Below are 16,258 nucleotides of genomic sequence, written 5' to 3'. Positions count from 1 at the left end.
CCATGAACATTAATTACATTTTCTTTTTTTATGAATTGCAATAGTAAACTTGTTAGTTTCCAATGGAACACACAAAATAAAGTCTTGTTACAAACTCTGCACTTTAACACAGATATTAGAAGTCACGTTTCTTACCTTTGTTGCTGCAGCCATATCCATCTTGTCAATTGCTATGTTAAAATATTATAAAAAAAACATAACCATGTTAAATAAGCTTTTTAAAAATAAAATTTGAAAAAGCCACTGAACGTCATATAGGATGGTATAATCTTAGACTGACTCATCTGAAAGGAAGATGAGTCACTATCCTTGACAAGTTATATTTCTATTGACCACAACGTGTAAGTTTCAGAAAATCCTAATTGTGCTTACAAAGCTTTAAAAATTAAACTTGTTATCAGTGTTCTTCAGTGCAGTTCAAACTGATGTTTTGATATGAAATTCTGCTTCCATAACGTTCATTACTTTTCTCTATAGCAGTAAATAGCGTGAACGCTAGCTGAAAAAATTACTGTATGAATTTAACAATACTTTTATTTTATTTAACTTAGCTATATACGGGTTTCTCTTTAAAACCAAACTAAGGCTACATAAGAAATCCTAAATCAACATCTTAACAAATAGAAAGGTGCATGTAAGAGATCTTTAATACCGCTCTACCTGTTCAAGCTGAAATCCCAATTGGTTTGGATTATCTTACCTTCTTGTGTTTTAGCAAGTGGGAGATGCATAATGCAAAAGAAACCCTTGCTCGTGAGAATGAACATATGATAAACACCTAAAAAAGCAACAAAGAAAACAACAAACTAACAACAAAATACTACACAAACATTCTGAACTGTAGTATTCCATACATGTAAAGTCACTACTTGCTTCAAAATAGGAAACTGCATTAACTGATAAAAATTCTGACCAGCTAAATGGATTATTTTGAAGAAAATTCTGTCACTTTCACCAAAGAGAGATAGTATACGAGTTTTTAGGGTTTTATTTATACGGTTATTTGTACGGTTTTTGTTGTTAAAATACTTACCTGTAAGTGCTGTATCTTTTTCGATGAAGAGATTTAAGTAGGTCTTTTCACTTGAAGAGCTTTCAACCAAAATCTAGGATGGAATCAATGAAATCAAGATTTTGTGTGTTTCATTTGAAAAAAAATAAGTAAATAGAAGTCTTAATTTGAAATACTGTTCAACAGTTTAAATTTTAATCTTTTTTCTTTCATGAAAAACTCATGGTTTATACGTAACATTCATTGTTCTATATCTGTACACAACATACTATAAGTAATTTATATATTCCTTGTGTATAACTTGTTATCTATAGGAACAAAAATGTCTCTTTATTCTGGTTGTTTGTTCAGACTAAGAGTTGTTCAAAACACAAGAATATTTCTATATATATAGGAAAAATAAATAAAAACAATAACAAAACAAAAAAACAACAAGAAACCCTGAGAACAAAAGATTTGGTACAAAGTCAGGATAGAAAAGTTACTGTACCTTAGTCAGCAAGGTTTGTTTTGATGGAATATGAATGAGATGGATATTGCCACTTCTCTCACCAACCACAAGGAACTGTTTTTCTTGACACATGCCAACCACATCCACATTAGTATCTGAAAAGTTCCATGCCATGATGTCAATTATTATGATATTTTCATTAGCAGATGTGCATATTTGAAATACAGAAGGTGGGCAATACAGCCTTCCAGGTTTCTACAAAGGTATTTACTTGGGTAAAACTAAGTACGTGAAAGAGCACAGAATGAGTGGCTTTGCTCTCTACTACTCCCGCTGCAGTGAAAAGTTAATTGGAATACCTGTTAAGTTGTACAGGAATACTTGGTTAATGACATACAGAATCCCATTTTGTTATTTGTTGTAACTTACAGGGCAGATAGACACACAAGCTGGATTGTAAAGCAGTGAACTTACCAAACTGGATGTGGAGCTGCAGAGCCTGTCCCGTGCTGTCAAGAAGTACCACCGATCTGTCAACAACTATAATGCTGCCATCCCTTGAGCTGCACGCGTACAGCTGAGGATTAACTGAGACCTAGGAATAGAAAGACTGTTACACATAATAACCGAAACACTTCAGAAATACGACAGTTTTCCTCACATATATGAGGAAACAGAACACAGCTCTGAGGAGTTCTACCTTTTCTGAGGACGTTATTTGAAGCAGTGAGTCCACTTGGTATAAAGCACTGCCGCATTCCAGGCCCAAGCCCACAGCCAGCTGCTCTGTTCTCGTGTCATCGTTCACCAGAACCTCGATATCATTCCACATCCTTCCCTATGACAATCACCACATAAGGGAGAATAATAGAAGGGGTGATCAACGAGAACAGGCCCGGCTGAATACAACTGAGGGAGGAGAGGTTTTGTGCCGTGTGCTGGGTACGATTCAGAGACAGAGAGCCCTCCTGGTTACACAGACACCCCCTGGACCCCAAGGGATCCCTATCCCCCCATCCATCCCCCCATCCATCCCCCCATCCATCCCCTCAGCGCAGCGTTACCCGCTGACAGGCCGCCACACTCAGCGCCTCACACATTCAAATTGGCGGGAGCGCGGCTCCCACTACAGGTCGCAGCAAGGACCAAACTTCCTCTAAACGCGCGAGCGTTGCTAAGATACCGCCTGGCTCTTCTTCTTTCCCAGCATGCACCGCGGCCCCTCGCTCCACCGCCTGCCCCCGCCCGCTGTTACATCCGGGCACCTGACGGGTACGGGCTGTGTGGGGTTTGTTGGTGCGCGCTGCTGCTGAGGTGACTGCGGCGCTGTGCGGGGCTGTAGGGGAGAGCGGCGGTCTGGACGTTCGGTCATGGCGGTAAGCGGTGAATTGCGGTGATTTTCGGAAGGAATCGAAGCGTGGAGCTCAGTACGTGGGGAGGGAAGAGTGCGGCGTGGGAAGGAGTGGGTCTGGAGCTCTGAGCGCGGAGAGACAAAATGGCGCCCGCCGCTCCTTCGCTCGCCGCCGCCATGATGGGCCTCGGCCCCGCTTCACCCTGGACTTTCCTTCCCGCTTCCAGAAGTTTCTGCGTCGTTTTTCGAGTTTGGGGAGAGCTGAGGAGGCCTCGTGTGTTCGGCTTTATCGCTTCTTGAGCTGGGAGAGGAGCGCTGTGCCTGTGGGGGGGGGGCTTTGCTCCTGTGAAACGCAGGGCTCGGGCTCTGTGGGCTGGGGGGAGCGGTCGGACCCTCCTCACTTCTGGGTCACCCAGCTTTCTATATGATGTTTCTTAACGTCTCGTATTTTAGCGACTAATTGCGTTTATTGTTGTCTCCTTGTCCTGTTTTTATAGCTAACTTTGTGAAACTTCTCTGCTTTAGTTGTCTGCCTCGAATCTAAAAACACTTAGCGTTATATATATAGGCAAAGTGTGGGTTTGCTCCTGTTTCAAGTTTGTATGGCCCGGTGTAAAGGTATTTGCCCTATCACTGGGTTGAATCACTGAGAGTAGCTCGAAAACCAACACAACTTGTTTTGGTTTTTTTTTTCTGAAGCTCTTAGTCTTGGAAGTGCAGAGGAAACAGATTCATAGAAACGTCAATAAAGCTCTTTCTAGTTAACTTTTAAGTAGTTTTCTTTTACATAAAATCTGGTATTTTTTGTTCTTATACTGAAAAATCTTACCAGTAGCGAAACAGAACAACAACAAAAACTTCTGGAGAGAGCTCAGCCTTTTTCTCCTATGAAAAAAAGATACCTTTTCTGTTTATGTAACCACTTAACATTACTATTTTTATTTTTTCCGGTAAAAAAGGCCTTGAAGAATAATAATGGACTTCTTGCTTTGCACCTGAATTACAACTGTCTTTAGGTTTGTTGGAAGTAGGTGCTGATGCACTGAAGTTTTGTGGCCATTTTTCCAGTTCTTGAGGAACTGAGAATAGTCTTGATGAAGCCTGTCAGCTTTTTTTGTTGTTATTCTATTTTTCTAGGGCTGAAAGAGCACAGGAGCATTAATAAGCAGCAGTTTGTACAGAAAGCAAGAGCAGTAATCAACAGAAACATGGTAACTGGAAAGTGCTTTTAAAAACCCAATTGAGATAGACTGTTAGCTGATATTTTCCTTATTGTTCTCAAGTAATGTCAAATGTAGTTTCGTGGAAGTCTCAGAATTCCTTTAAAACTTAAACTAGTGGGGTCTTTCGAAAACCTTAGATGAAAAAGGGAAGGGACGGAGTAGGAAGCCTGGAGGCAAACTGACCTGTAAACAGCATTGTGAGGTAGTGATCAGTGTTTAATTCTATTGTAAGCTCTGAAAATCTCATGAAAAAAAGTAAGGTGCGCTTTAACAGAGTGGGAGAGCAAAAATGTTTGCTACACATTAGTTCTTAATGAAGTTTTGGAAAATCAATCTGCATGCAGTTACCCAGTTCACTGCTGGCTTGTCCAACTTTTGCCTGACTTATAATGAGATAGCAACTGGCGGAGTTGACTTCATAGGGAGAAAAAGTCATCAGAGGAAGTACTAAGTGAATAGTTTTCTTGTTTTTAAGTCCTAAAGTTTTGGTTCTGAAACATTCTGTCCTTGCCTTTAGGGTAGTGACACCGAACGAGATGGAGTAGTCCCAGAAAAGACCTCTCCAGAAAGGGAGAAAAAAAAGGAACAATCAGATGCCTCCAGTTCTCCCAGAACATCAAAGCATCACTATTCAAGATCGCGTTCACGGTCGAGGGAAAGAAGGCGGAAGTCAGGTATGGTCTCAAAACCATTTAAGCATCTTTTGAAAAACAAAATGTTCACTGTTCTGTTAACTTTGTGAAGTTGAAAAAAATAAAGCTGTTAATTTTGATTTTGCATTTTACATGCATTATGTTAAAAGTTTAAATAATGAAGTATTGAGGAAGAAAGTCATATTAGTATTCAGAAGATATGGTGAGGTGGCTAATAATGGAGTGGTTCCAGGCTACACAGCAAACCCAGGAAACCGTTCTATGGTTTTAATTATGTTTGGTTAAACAAAAATGAAATGACCTGGCCAAAAAAGTAGAACGGGACTTAAGTATGACATGGGTTTATTTGTTATTGTTAGAGCTTAGATGCAAAGAAAGAGCTGTAATGGTTAGAATTCACTTTCTGCAATAGATATTCAAATAGTACTGTTGGTGTTTGAAGTCTTTCTTTTTGGCTTTGTGTGTTGGAGTAACTGAAAGGAATTTGAGAGATTATAGTCAGCTGATCGTTTCTTTAACTTTGTAAATGACAAAAAATATCTTGTCTCCAGATGCTGAAGGAAGAAAACACAGAAGCCGGAGCAGAAGCAAAGAGGTAATTAACACTTTGTAGTGATTAGGTAAATGTACAGTACGTGTATGAAGTATCTTGTAGTAATGCACATATATAAACCTATATAAGTGACTTTTATGGTAAGTACAATAAATTGGAAACTTTAAGCTTAAAATGGATATGGAGATCCTTTCATAGTGAAGCATGATTGCAGCCATCATGTTGACGAGGTAATAGTTTTATAGCGAATCGCTTTCAGAAATTAGTAACTTGAATTCTTTTTTTTTTTTTTTTTTTGTGGAAACAGCCAATTGAAAGAGTTCGTATGGAGAAGTAGAATGGTGTTCTTGATAACTTTCACAGAGCTTCCATTAACCAAAAGCCTTGCATGGCTTTATTCCTGTCTAGTGTTCTGGACTTTGAATAATATGTACCAGTTTAATTAAGAATATTAAAAGCAATTATCCACCTAACTGAGGTCTGTTTATTGCATCCTTTAACTGTAATGACTGTCATAGCCGGACAAAACAAGCTGGTCAGCTGGAAATGTGACAGTAGCAGCAAAAAATTCAGAAGGTTGTCTCTTTCCTTTTGAAAAGAAAAAATGTATAATTATTAAATATATATACAGGGATGCAGTAATGCTTTGGAAGTAACTGGTTTACACACCAGAGAAGAGATTAAATGAATGAACCAGGACCATCAAAATAGAAAGGAAGCTCAAGCCTTGTGGTGCAATAGCAGGCTGGGTCAGACCAGGGACTTCAAACGTTAACCTGGGTCAGGAACTTCTCCTTCCCCAATTCCAATGGAAGCTCTGTTTTGTTTTTAAAAAAATAAAAAGAAGGAAAAATAATCTAGGAGAGTTTTTGTGAAAATGAATATATTGTTTAGCTCACATGATAACATTTCTATAATAAATCATACTCAGCGTGCTAATGCGCGAAGAGACTGAACTGAAGACGCTGCAGACTCAGATAGCAAAATTATAAGCCTACTTCATGATAAGGTAACTATTAGTCATTCAAACTCATATTTCCCTTAAAAGTATCTTAAATCCGTTATGGGATATAATGGTGTTTATTACTAAGTGTGTGCCTAGAAGACTGGTTAAAAAAAAATCATCGAAAAAAACAAACTCATTTTAATGTTCTGAAAAAAATGTTCCTTGTTTAAAATTGTCCAGTGTTTTTAGCATTCTGTTAGATCTAATCATGAACAGTTTGTTTAACACTTTCTAGATTACGCTTTGAGGATATTAAGTGTCCCACGGTAGATTTGCTGTTTTCGTTATTTGCAAAGTGTAGCTGGTTGCCTGTAGACTAAATAATGAATATCAGTAATTATTTTCAGTGTATGTAGTAGAGCAGCTACTTAGATGAATAGATACTTCAAAAAGATACAAGTAACATCCTTCACTATTCACATGATTTTTATGTAGCAAGTAGTTATTGAACGTGTTGTAGTGAAATACCCTAAAAGCAGGAAAAGGTATCTCATCACATTTGTATGTGAATTATAATTGAACATATTTAGAATTAGAAATATGTTAATAAGGAATTGATCTACGTGGATATGAGCTACTTACAGCTTCTTCTCCAGACTGCAGAGAGATTTTACAAGTATTTAACACAAAACTGATCTAGTTGAGCAAGAAAATGGAAAAGAGTCAAGCTTTAATCTAAAATTTATACATCATCATAAAATGGTGACTTGGAATAAAAACGTTAAATGTAAGACTTAAGTGGGCTATGCTAGAAAGAGTTGAAAATGAACTGGTTATATTAAGAGAAGGTGTTGATGTCATGGCTTAGTCTCTAAGGAAAACACTGGCAAAAATCAGGCCTGACCTTGCTAAGTATTTTTGGCATTGCAGCTATAAAAAGAAATCTTTTTTTTTTTTTTTTTTTAAGTGACACTGCAGGAAGAAATTGCAGTATGGTGGAGCAGCATATCTTTAAGTTAAATCTGCTGTGGGAGGTTTTGGAGTGATGCATGTTAGACTTAAATACTGCAAATAGGATTTCAACTGTGTAACTTACTGCTTTGCTTTTTACAAACTGTTGGAAATTACAAGAGGGTTTTGTTCTAAAAAGCAATTATCTGCTGATAAAGAAATGTTTTAGTTGCATCAGCAATATAGTGTATGTCTGCAACTATACGTATGGATTCCAATAATTCTTTCTACATGGTAGATTTAGACAAATAATTACCAATGTGATTGTGTGTCTATATAAATATATTTGTAAATTGTCAGATATTTAAAGATAGGTAAAGAGTATATGTTCTGAAATGAAAACAGTGATTTAGTTGTTTTTATTATAATGTTGTGAACTCTCATGGAAGTGTCATAAAGATACCTTGATGGATGCTTTTAAAAATCCTTTAATGGGGAGGAGGGCAAAGGGGGACAAATGATAGTGTACATTTGCAACATTGGGTAGGTGGTGGCACTAGGTAAAATAGCCATCACTCATGATTGAGTCACACTCCTAAGGTTACTAATGTTGCATCACAGCTTATCAATTTTTATCTTCTGATGCCCATACTAACTCTCTTTGTTGCACTATTTTCCTGAAAGAACCAACTTCTTCTTAAAACAGGCAAGAAGACACGAATCCAAAGAGAAGTCCTCCAAGAAGCACAAATCTGAAGACCACAATGACAAAGAACATTCTTCTGACAAGGGAAGAGACAGCCTAAACTCATCCGAAAATGGTGAGGATAGACATAAACGCAAAGAGAGAAAGTCATCAAGAGGGAGGAGTCATTCAAGATCCAGGTCTCGTGAAAGGTAAGTTATTTTACATGATTAAATAGGCCTGTTCAAAGAAGGGCAACAAAGTTGGTGAGGGGGGTCTGGAGCACAGGCCTTGTGAGGAGCGGCTGAAGGAGCTGGGATTGTTCAGTCTGGAGAAGAGGAGGCTCGGGGAAGACCTTGTTGCTCTCTGTAACTACCTGAAAGGAGGTTGTGAGCTGGGAGTCAGCCTCTTCTCTTGCCTCACTGGTGATAGGACTAGAGAGAATGGCTTCAAGTTGTTCCAGGGGAGGTTCAGGCTGGATGTTAGGAAGTTGTACTACTCTGAAAGAGTGGTCAAGCAGTGGAATGGGCTGCCCAGGGAGGTGGTGGAGTCACCAACCCTGGAGGTGTTCAAGGAACATTTGGATGTTGTGTTGAGGGACATGGTTTAGTGAGAACTGTTGGTGATGGGTGGATGGTTGGACTGGATGACCTTGTAGGTCTTTTCCATCTGTGATTTTTTTTTTAAAATACATTCACAAAAAGTGTTGAAGGTTTGGGTATGTTGTGAAGTACAATTGAGCAACATTGCTGACCCAATTTAACTCTAAAGCATCAGTTTGTATTGTATATTCTGGTTTTGTATGGGCAGTGTATTTGCTGCTAGTAGTCTTTATTCTATATTGATGCTGGGTAAAGTTACTGAGTGCAACTAAGGTTTTTTACAGGTCATACTTCAATGTTAACTTGGGTTTATAACTTAGAAACAGAGTTTGGAAAACCTTTAAGATAGAGTATATTAAATGTTCCCTATTGGCATTGATGGGAAAGACACTATAAACTTAGCTGTCATTGCTTTTTGCCTCCTTTCATAGTTTTGTGCGGGTTGGAAGGGACCTTAGAGATCATCGAGTCCAGATCAGTTGTTTACCCAGAGATGATGCTGTATATACTTCCTTGCACTGTAGACCACCCAGCATACACTCAGGGTCATGGAGGTGTTTGGGACAAGCTGTATTGCCAGAATAATTTCTATTCAGTTCTGCTCATACTGGGGTGATCTGTAGCAAACGTGACAGCAAGGAACAGCTTTCCGCTGATAATGTACTGAGGGACTCTTTATGACTCATGAACTGAAATCTGGGCATCTGTTCTCTAAGGTACTAAAATACCTTGGGGAGGAGGGAAGTTATCTTGCCTTGAATTTTAGGCTTTAACATCAGATTATTTTGGCCATATGTTTGTTTCTAGATACACACTTTAATGAACAAACAAAAATAGCTGTATTTATGAGTATGATCATTCACTTAAACTCTTTGTAAATGACTTGTGGCTGATGGTAGTGTGTGATTACTCCTAGTTCTAAATTGTTCCAGGCATGGATTCCTAAATGTGTACGGTCCCTTCCACCTTGCCTAATGCATTTTGGCCTGTCACAAACCTGAACCTAAGTCCTTAGGTAAAATATGAATTTAAACAGGAGGAAATTTGGACCTCTGTTTCAGACGTCATCGCAGTAGAAGTCGTGATAGGAAAAAATCCCGATCTCGCAGCAGAGAGAGAAAGCGCCGTGTAAGATCTCGTTCTAGATCAAGATCTAGACACAGGCACAGAAGCAGAAGTAGAAGCAGAACTAGGAGCAGAAGCAGGTAAGTGTTAACTTCCACATGTGCTCAGTGGCAGTGGGTTGAATGCTATGTGTGGTGGTCCATATTTGGTCATGGAAACAGGTATATTAAACAGCTTATATGTCTCAGATTTTCATAGTCTATTTTCGTGTTAGCAATTAGAAATACTTAATTGGTTATTTATAATTTAGGAGGAAACTATCATTTTGAGTAGCATAAATATGACAGTTGAAGTTTCTTTAGTTTCTTAAATGGCACTTCAGTTTGCTGTCTTAAATAGAAATGATATTTAAGTAGGAAAAAAATAGAGTAAGGTGCAGCTAATACTTTCATGTGTTTTGTATGAGAGTAGTGTGGTTAGCAGGACACTACTTAAAAAATCATATTTTAATCATCACTTTTTCTGTGTGTGAGTGTGTATGTTATGAAAGTTTAACTGGGAGTGATTAGGTGGTGGAGCATCTGATCGGTGTATTTGCTAATCCTGACCAGCTCAACAAGATTAATTAAGAAATGTGTGGATCTTTTCTGTAGAACTAGTGTAGGTAGTGTAGTGTGTGGGTGTGAACTGAGAGTCAGATGCACTGATTTGATCTATGTACTATTCTGTTAGTGATTACAAACTTTTTTGTTCATTATGAGATTAATGATCATCTTTACTTTTTTTTTTTTCTCACTCTCTTGGGTGCTTTCATTCCATCCTTAAACTTAAATTCTAGAAGCAGAGGTTGAAACCAAGCAGATTCTGATTAGCTTGTTTGGTGTCTATATGCTGTAGTTGAGGTTTTCTTCCCTGTACAGAAATTAATGCTTTTCAGATGGTGATTCATTGTTTTCTTTGTAGATTTTGCAGTTCATTTGCATGTGCCACCTCTGCATTATTAATGCCCTGAAGGAGTTTCTTAATAAGTTGAAATATGACTTAATGATATTGAGGACAGGGTTTTTTTGCATTCTGTCCGTGTAAAATTAAAAAAGGGTATTGGATGCAAATTGGTGCCCTTTCAAAGCTGCCAAGAATGTGTTACCAGTGTTCCAGTTTAATTAGTAACATTCTTACCAGTATATTTCAAATTGCATTTAAATTAAAGACATCAGGTATGACCACTCAGTATTACAGTGGACGATTGGAGACTTAAGAATGTAATGCTACAGCAACACTTGAGAAACTGTTAAGAAGACTTATCTTTTGGAAGAACATATTGAATTACATGGTTTGTGTCAGATTTTATTTTGCCATGCACTTTCTGCCAAACATTCAGCTGGGGTGAGTAGACTGGTATACACACATTATTTATGCTTACTGATATCTGAGCTATTTTTAGCGGGGTTTGTAAGGCTTCAGTTTTTTATTATTTCCAGTTATCATTTATTATGTACATTTGAAGTTTTAAAGTGTCACTTTGAACTCTTCGTTTAGTGACTAAGTGAAAATTTCACGTTTCAGATTTTATTTTTTTATTTTTTATTTTTTTATTTCTGCAGTAGAATTCAAATTAACCTGAAAAGGAACTGCAGCTATAGGAAGTAGTCAGGGATGGCCATAGTGTTTCTTCAACTGGAACCGTGCCTCGGTGACTGGTGATAGAGAAGTGGATTCCTGCAGTGCATTTAAGTGTTGTTTTGTCTCACAGATATTAGGGAGGGAAAATAAGCAAGGTATGATTTCTGAACTGTAGCCAGAGCCACTACGTCAAGCCCTGGGCTCAGGTGAAGAAGGTGAAGACTTTGGAACAATAATTATAAGTCAGGGAAGGCTCTTCATGAGCCAGATAAACATGATGTAGAAATATGGCTTACAAAAATGCAACCGTGAAATGAATTTCCTCATTCATGAAATGCAGTACTTCCTGTGTTGGAGTTCACAGGCTCTGACAGTGGCATTTCTGAACAGCAGTTTGACCTTACCTTGGTGGTTCTTTGCACAACTTCAAGCTTGCATTTTCAAGTCGTGTCTTCACTAGTGTTTGAAGTAATCTTTTTGTTCTCTGAGCCCATAGAACCTTCTAGAAGTTATTTAGTTGCATTGATTAAATACAAGATGAAAAACATGACATCATCTGCTTGTTTCAAATGAAAGTACTTAAACAGAAAAGCTCAAATATTTATTTCCTTGATGTTTACCAGTGCAGTAAAGCATCAGACCAAAGACCAGACCAAACTACAATAGTCCTCACGGCAAAAATGAAGGTATCTTTGAAACATGCATTACATCTTATCTCAGGAATGCAGATCTGTCACTTCCCAGTGCCTGAATCTGCATCTTGTCGTCTTCTGTAAAAAGATAAGTCTCACTTCCTTTGTATTCTACCAGATTTGTCATGTAAACAAGGATCTCTTTTGTAACTTCAGACTGCATTTCATGTTTGTGGATGCTGCACAAGTTGCAAACAGAAGTGGTGTAGATGAATGCCATTTAAAGTGGCTTTACTCAAGTTAGTCACTATTGCAGGTGGTTTATAACTTTAAATATAAAATGACAGAAACATCCTTTGTGCATTTTAACTTGGCAAATCTGACAATTCTCATGTAGTTTCAGCTTTGGATGCGTCCAGAGTTGGTGACTTTTATTATTCAGAGCATCAGTCAGAGGCTTAAAAAACAATAAAACTTTATCAAAACTTTATCTCTTGTAATGTTCTTAATGATCTTAGCAAAATAAACCAAAACCATAATAACTGCTAATGATGCTTCTATGTATTTTAAGTGGCTGTTGCTTAAAAGAAACTAGATGTATATATCAAAAGAGCCACCTTTACTTGAGAGAAGGTTTTTAAATGCAATGGAGATTTTGGTATTTTGTTTAAAAATATTTTTAAATAGAGATCATTTGTCAGCCTTCAGTTGAGGCATGCGTTGTAGTCCTCTGCACAGGTAGCATCCTCCAGAAGTTATCAAACTAGATGGGAAGGTTCTTTTTTTCTTATATCTTCACCCAAACAGCTCAGAGAACATCCAGTGAGAAATATGCAGAAGGGAGAATAGCAATTCCCCTGAGTATTATTAGAGTTCTTGTCTCAGGGCTATTTACATACATATTTACAGTATTCACTTCTAGCATAATTATAATGCTGTTGTGTTTTTTGTTTTAAAGCCTTCTTATGCCTCGATCTATTTTAATTTTCTTGCAGTTTACATACAAAAAATTACGTGGTGTTTTTTCTTGCCAGGAGTTAGAATGAAAATCTCTTATACCTAGTGGAAGGGTAAATGAATACCTGAAATTACGTATTGTTAGAGCTTTCAGTTGAAAAAACACAGTTTTAACTTTGTCTTGCTACTGTGCAGGTGTGACTGTTACAGTGTTGTAGTACAGTCTCTGTGACTTCTGTTTTTGAAAACACTCCATGTTAATTTTTGAGTCGTGATTGAATGTTCTATAAAATGTAGATTTATTGTTTTAGCAACTGTCTTATACTTGGTTACAGAGAGCGAAAGAAAAGAATCGAAAAGCCGCGCAGATTCAGCAGAAGTCATAGCAGGAGTCCAAGTCCACCACCTTTTCGAGGTCGAAATACAGCTATGGATGCACAGGAAGCATTAGCCAGAAGGTCAGAAATTGTTGCTATTTTAATGGTATGTGATATGAATAATCTGTTCCTCTTTGGTTTTGTGTGTCTGAATTCTTTTATTCTCATGTATTTTCTAGGTTGGAAAGAGCAAAGAAACTGCAAGAACAGAGAGAGAAAGAAATGGTTGAAAAACAGAAGCAACAGGAAATGGCTGCAGGTAATCTATGTGTATTCTGAAGAATAACGTGGGTGGAAGGTAATGCAGGCTTATGTGTTGAGTGTTTAAAGTAATCATCAAATCAGTGTTGGAAAAGGCCTCCAAGATTACCAGATCTATCTGTCCGCCTACCACCAGTATTTCCCCACTAAGCCAAATCACTTAGTACCACATCTGAAAGTTGCTTGGATGCTTCCAGGACAATAATGTACAGTGTTACAGTCCTGTCCAGCTGATGTACTGGTTGTTCATTTGATCCATGTGTAGGAAACACAAGTATAACAGTAAAAATGGAGGGGTGGAAAGGGATCAGACAATAAAAAGAACCAGTTAAAATATTGTCTATAACACTGGTCATTGGACACTCATATATGCATCATTCAGTAAGAGTCTGAAAGCTGTTACCCATGCAAGGGTATTTAAAAACATGAGTTATGATCCTTCTGGCTTACTAAACTGTGTTGGAGCCTTGTTTCTTAGTTTATGATTGCTTTTAGTTTATAGTGGTTTTTCATTGTTTTCAGCTTACTGCTATGAATGGAGGTGGGTTTTCTGGGGGAGAAAAAATGACTGAACTTAGTATCTGATGGCAATTTACCATTGCTTTCTTTAGCAGCTGCAGCCACTGGAGGTTCTGTTATTAACGTTGCTGCTCTTCTGGCATCGGGAACACAAGTAACTCCTCAAATAGCAATGGCAGCTCAAATGGCAGCACTACAAGCAAAAGCACTAGCAGAGACTGGAATAGCTGTACCTAGCTATTATAACCCAGCAGCAGTGAACCCAATGAAATTTGCAGAGCAAGAGAAAAAACGGAAGATGCTTTGGCAAGGCAAAAAGGAAGGGGTAATGTGTTTTCTTACTTTCATTAAACTTGTTTGAAAACATGTATTTCTGAACTGCTTACATGAAGAAGCCTAGATGTTCAGTGACAGCTGCTAGTGACATAAGACTTACAATTATGTTTGACTGTGTAAATCTTAGGAAGTATAATTGGATCCTTATGTTGATCATAAACAAAACTTGCCACTAAATATCAGATGTGGTTGGTCTCTTTACTGAAAAGTGCTGGTAACGTTATGAAGTCATATGTCTTTTCCATTCTTTTAGGCATGTTTTCTGACGTTTCCAAAGTTAATGGAAATGATTACAGTCTACTCAAGTACAGAATGTAGCTCATTTTGAAACCCGAAATAAGCACATTTCCCTCACAAAAGGTTTCTGTGGGGATGCTGCAAGAATGCCACTGGAAATATTTTTCTTCTGGCTTTGTTACAGCTACACATGAGTTTTTAATACAGCTTTACTTTGCTTGCTACTGTATTGTGATATTCACAGGAATAACTGTAAAAAGGTGATGGATCTTTATTTTTTTCTTTTCTTTTTTTTAATTTGCCCAGGATAAATCACAGTCTGCAGAAATATGGGAAAAATTGAATTTCGGAAACAAGGACCAAAATGTCAAATTCAGAAAACTGATGGGCATTAAGGTAAAGAGTTCTGAATGTCTTGTTTAATTTATGATGCTGGATTTGGTTTTTAATTTTAAAGGGTGCCTAAATCAGTAAGGATGGGTTATCTGGTTACTGTGTGATGTAATTAAATCATTTCTCATTAAAGATCACAGGAAGTTTCTAAATTAGATTCCAAGTCTAGAATTTCATATTTCTTGCATTTGTTATGCTCTGTGACAACAGTCCTAACTGTAACCAATATTCATAATCTAATGTATGTTCATAGATGACAGCTCCGTATAGGTCATTAAATGCAGGTGTTTATTTGAATGAATTTAAAAGAGGACTTCGAAAAGCTTCTAAACATTTCTTGGCAATGAGAGCAAAAGCTGTATTGGAATTGTTACAGCAGCAAGAGCAGATGCCTGTTATTCTAACAGGCTCTTTAGGATTCGGAATTACAAGGGGTTTAGGGCAGCTGTAGCAAATGAAAATACCACTTCCTACAAAGCTAATGCTTTATTTTCTTCTGCTTTCTAGAGCGAGGATGAAGCTGGCTGTAGTTCAGTTGATGAAGAGAGCTACAAAACGCTGAAACAACAGGAAGAGGTTTTCAGAAATCTAGATGCACAGTATGAGATGGCGAGGTCGCAGACACATACGCAAAGAGGAATGGGGTTGGGGTTTACATCTTCAATGCGAGGAATGGATGCAGTTTGAATACAAGCAACTTTAAAGTTTGGGACTTTGGAAGGTTCTTGTTGAGATGTTGGGTCCTTGTTCACCAAAAAGCTAGCATTCTGGCTTGCATGGGTGTTGCATTGACTTTAATTTATTGATAAATACAATTTTTTTTGTAAATATCAGATCAGTGATACTGGTGTTAGTGTTGTAATCAGGTTATACCCACTTCCATTAAACTTGACAGAGCTATTGAAGGACAGTATTTTTTAGTTAAAGTTCTACTTTTCAAACCAAGCAGCAGATGGGATGAACTCATACATGGATATTTGGTGTCCACTGTCTTGTGTACTTTTGTACTTTAACCTTGTACAGTTATTTTCGATTCTTGAAACATGAAAGAAACATTGTGTAGATGTTATTTAGCAGTCTGGGCCTCTAGGCACGTAATCCAGCGCAAAAACCTGGTTAATAATAAAGAAGTTTTTTCTCTAAGGTCTTACTTTACGTTCAAGTTGTCTATAGGGCAGAACTCAAAGGAAACTCAGGAGAAGGGCTCAGAGGAAGTCACAAACAGCGTTTGTTTTGCTTGGTCTATTTTGAAGTAGTTTTATTTGAGGAAGTTTTGCTGCAGAACGCTCAGCTCGTTCCTCCTCTTGTGGGGCTTTTTTTCACTATTCCGAGTTGTTGAGGTACAGGCAAGTGTTAGGTGGTTTGGGGGCTTTTTTAATAGAATGTATTAAAAGCAAACACTAAAGTAAACTGCTTTCGTGTTGTATAACC

General features: G+C 37.7%; 2 protein-coding genes across 7 annotated transcripts in view; one reads left to right on the top strand and one right to left on the bottom strand.

The window, feature by feature from the left end:
* KNTC1 (kinetochore associated 1) overlaps positions 1-2,633 on the bottom strand; it is a 32,096-nt gene extending 29,463 nt beyond the window's left edge. For 2 of the 3 annotated variants that reach the window (XM_015877836.2, XM_015877837.1), the window contains exons 1-7: positions 2,528-2,633; positions 2,164-2,301; positions 1,938-2,058; positions 1,503-1,618; positions 1,034-1,106; positions 701-778; positions 136-170 (exon numbers count right to left, since the gene is read on the bottom strand). In XM_015877836.2, coding sequence (XP_015733322.1) covers positions 136-170; positions 701-778; positions 1,034-1,106; positions 1,503-1,618; positions 1,938-2,058; positions 2,164-2,301; positions 2,528-2,563 — 597 coding nt within the window. In that variant the 5' untranslated portion in view covers positions 2,564-2,633. The remainder of the gene's footprint in view (positions 1-135; positions 171-700; positions 779-1,033; positions 1,107-1,502; positions 1,619-1,937; positions 2,059-2,163; positions 2,302-2,527) is intronic. The other variant, XM_032447755.1, reaches the window with a different exon arrangement.
* Positions 2,634-2,702: 69 nt separating this feature from the next.
* On the top strand, positions 2,703-15,977 carry RSRC2 (arginine and serine rich coiled-coil 2). Of its 4 annotated transcripts, XM_015877877.1 has the most exons (11): positions 3,792-3,830; positions 3,952-4,025; positions 4,555-4,711; positions 5,242-5,285; positions 7,847-8,037; positions 9,489-9,632; positions 13,040-13,162; positions 13,261-13,340; positions 13,954-14,186; positions 14,741-14,830; positions 15,335-15,737. In XM_015877877.1, the coding sequence occupies exons 2-11, from the start codon at positions 4,023-4,025 to the stop codon at positions 15,512-15,514; spliced, it is 1,245 nt and encodes a 414-aa protein (XP_015733363.1). In that variant the 5' UTR covers positions 3,792-3,830; positions 3,952-4,022; the 3' UTR covers positions 15,515-15,737. The 4 variants fall into 4 exon arrangements, with proteins under 4 accessions (XP_015733361.1, XP_015733360.1, XP_015733363.1 ...); XM_015877875.2 differs by lacking the exons at positions 3,792-3,830; positions 3,952-4,025 and adding an exon at positions 2,703-2,839 and having other exon boundaries at positions 7,825-8,037; XM_015877874.2 differs by lacking the exons at positions 3,792-3,830; positions 3,952-4,025 and adding an exon at positions 2,704-2,839 and having other exon boundaries at positions 15,335-15,977.
* Positions 15,978-16,258: the final 281 nt, after the last annotated feature.

This window comes from Coturnix japonica, chromosome 15, assembly GCF_001577835.2.
Source record: "Coturnix japonica isolate 7356 chromosome 15, Coturnix japonica 2.1, whole genome shotgun sequence".
In the NCBI taxonomy this organism is placed as follows: Eukaryota; Metazoa; Chordata; class Aves; order Galliformes; family Phasianidae; genus Coturnix; species Coturnix japonica.
The sequence above is the reverse complement of the archived record's forward strand: the minus strand, read 5'-3'. Positions and strand labels throughout refer to the sequence as shown.

Excerpts from the sequence above, each read along its gene's own strand:
- RSRC2 (XM_015877874.2), top strand. Across the intron at positions 9,633-13,039 it reads AGAACTAGGAGCAGAAGCAG|AGAGCGAAAGAAAAGAATCG; the intron begins GTAAGTGTTAAC and ends ACTTGGTTACAG. Across the intron at positions 13,341-13,953 it reads GCAACAGGAAATGGCTGCAG|CAGCTGCAGCCACTGGAGGT; the intron begins GTAATCTATGTG and ends TGCTTTCTTTAG.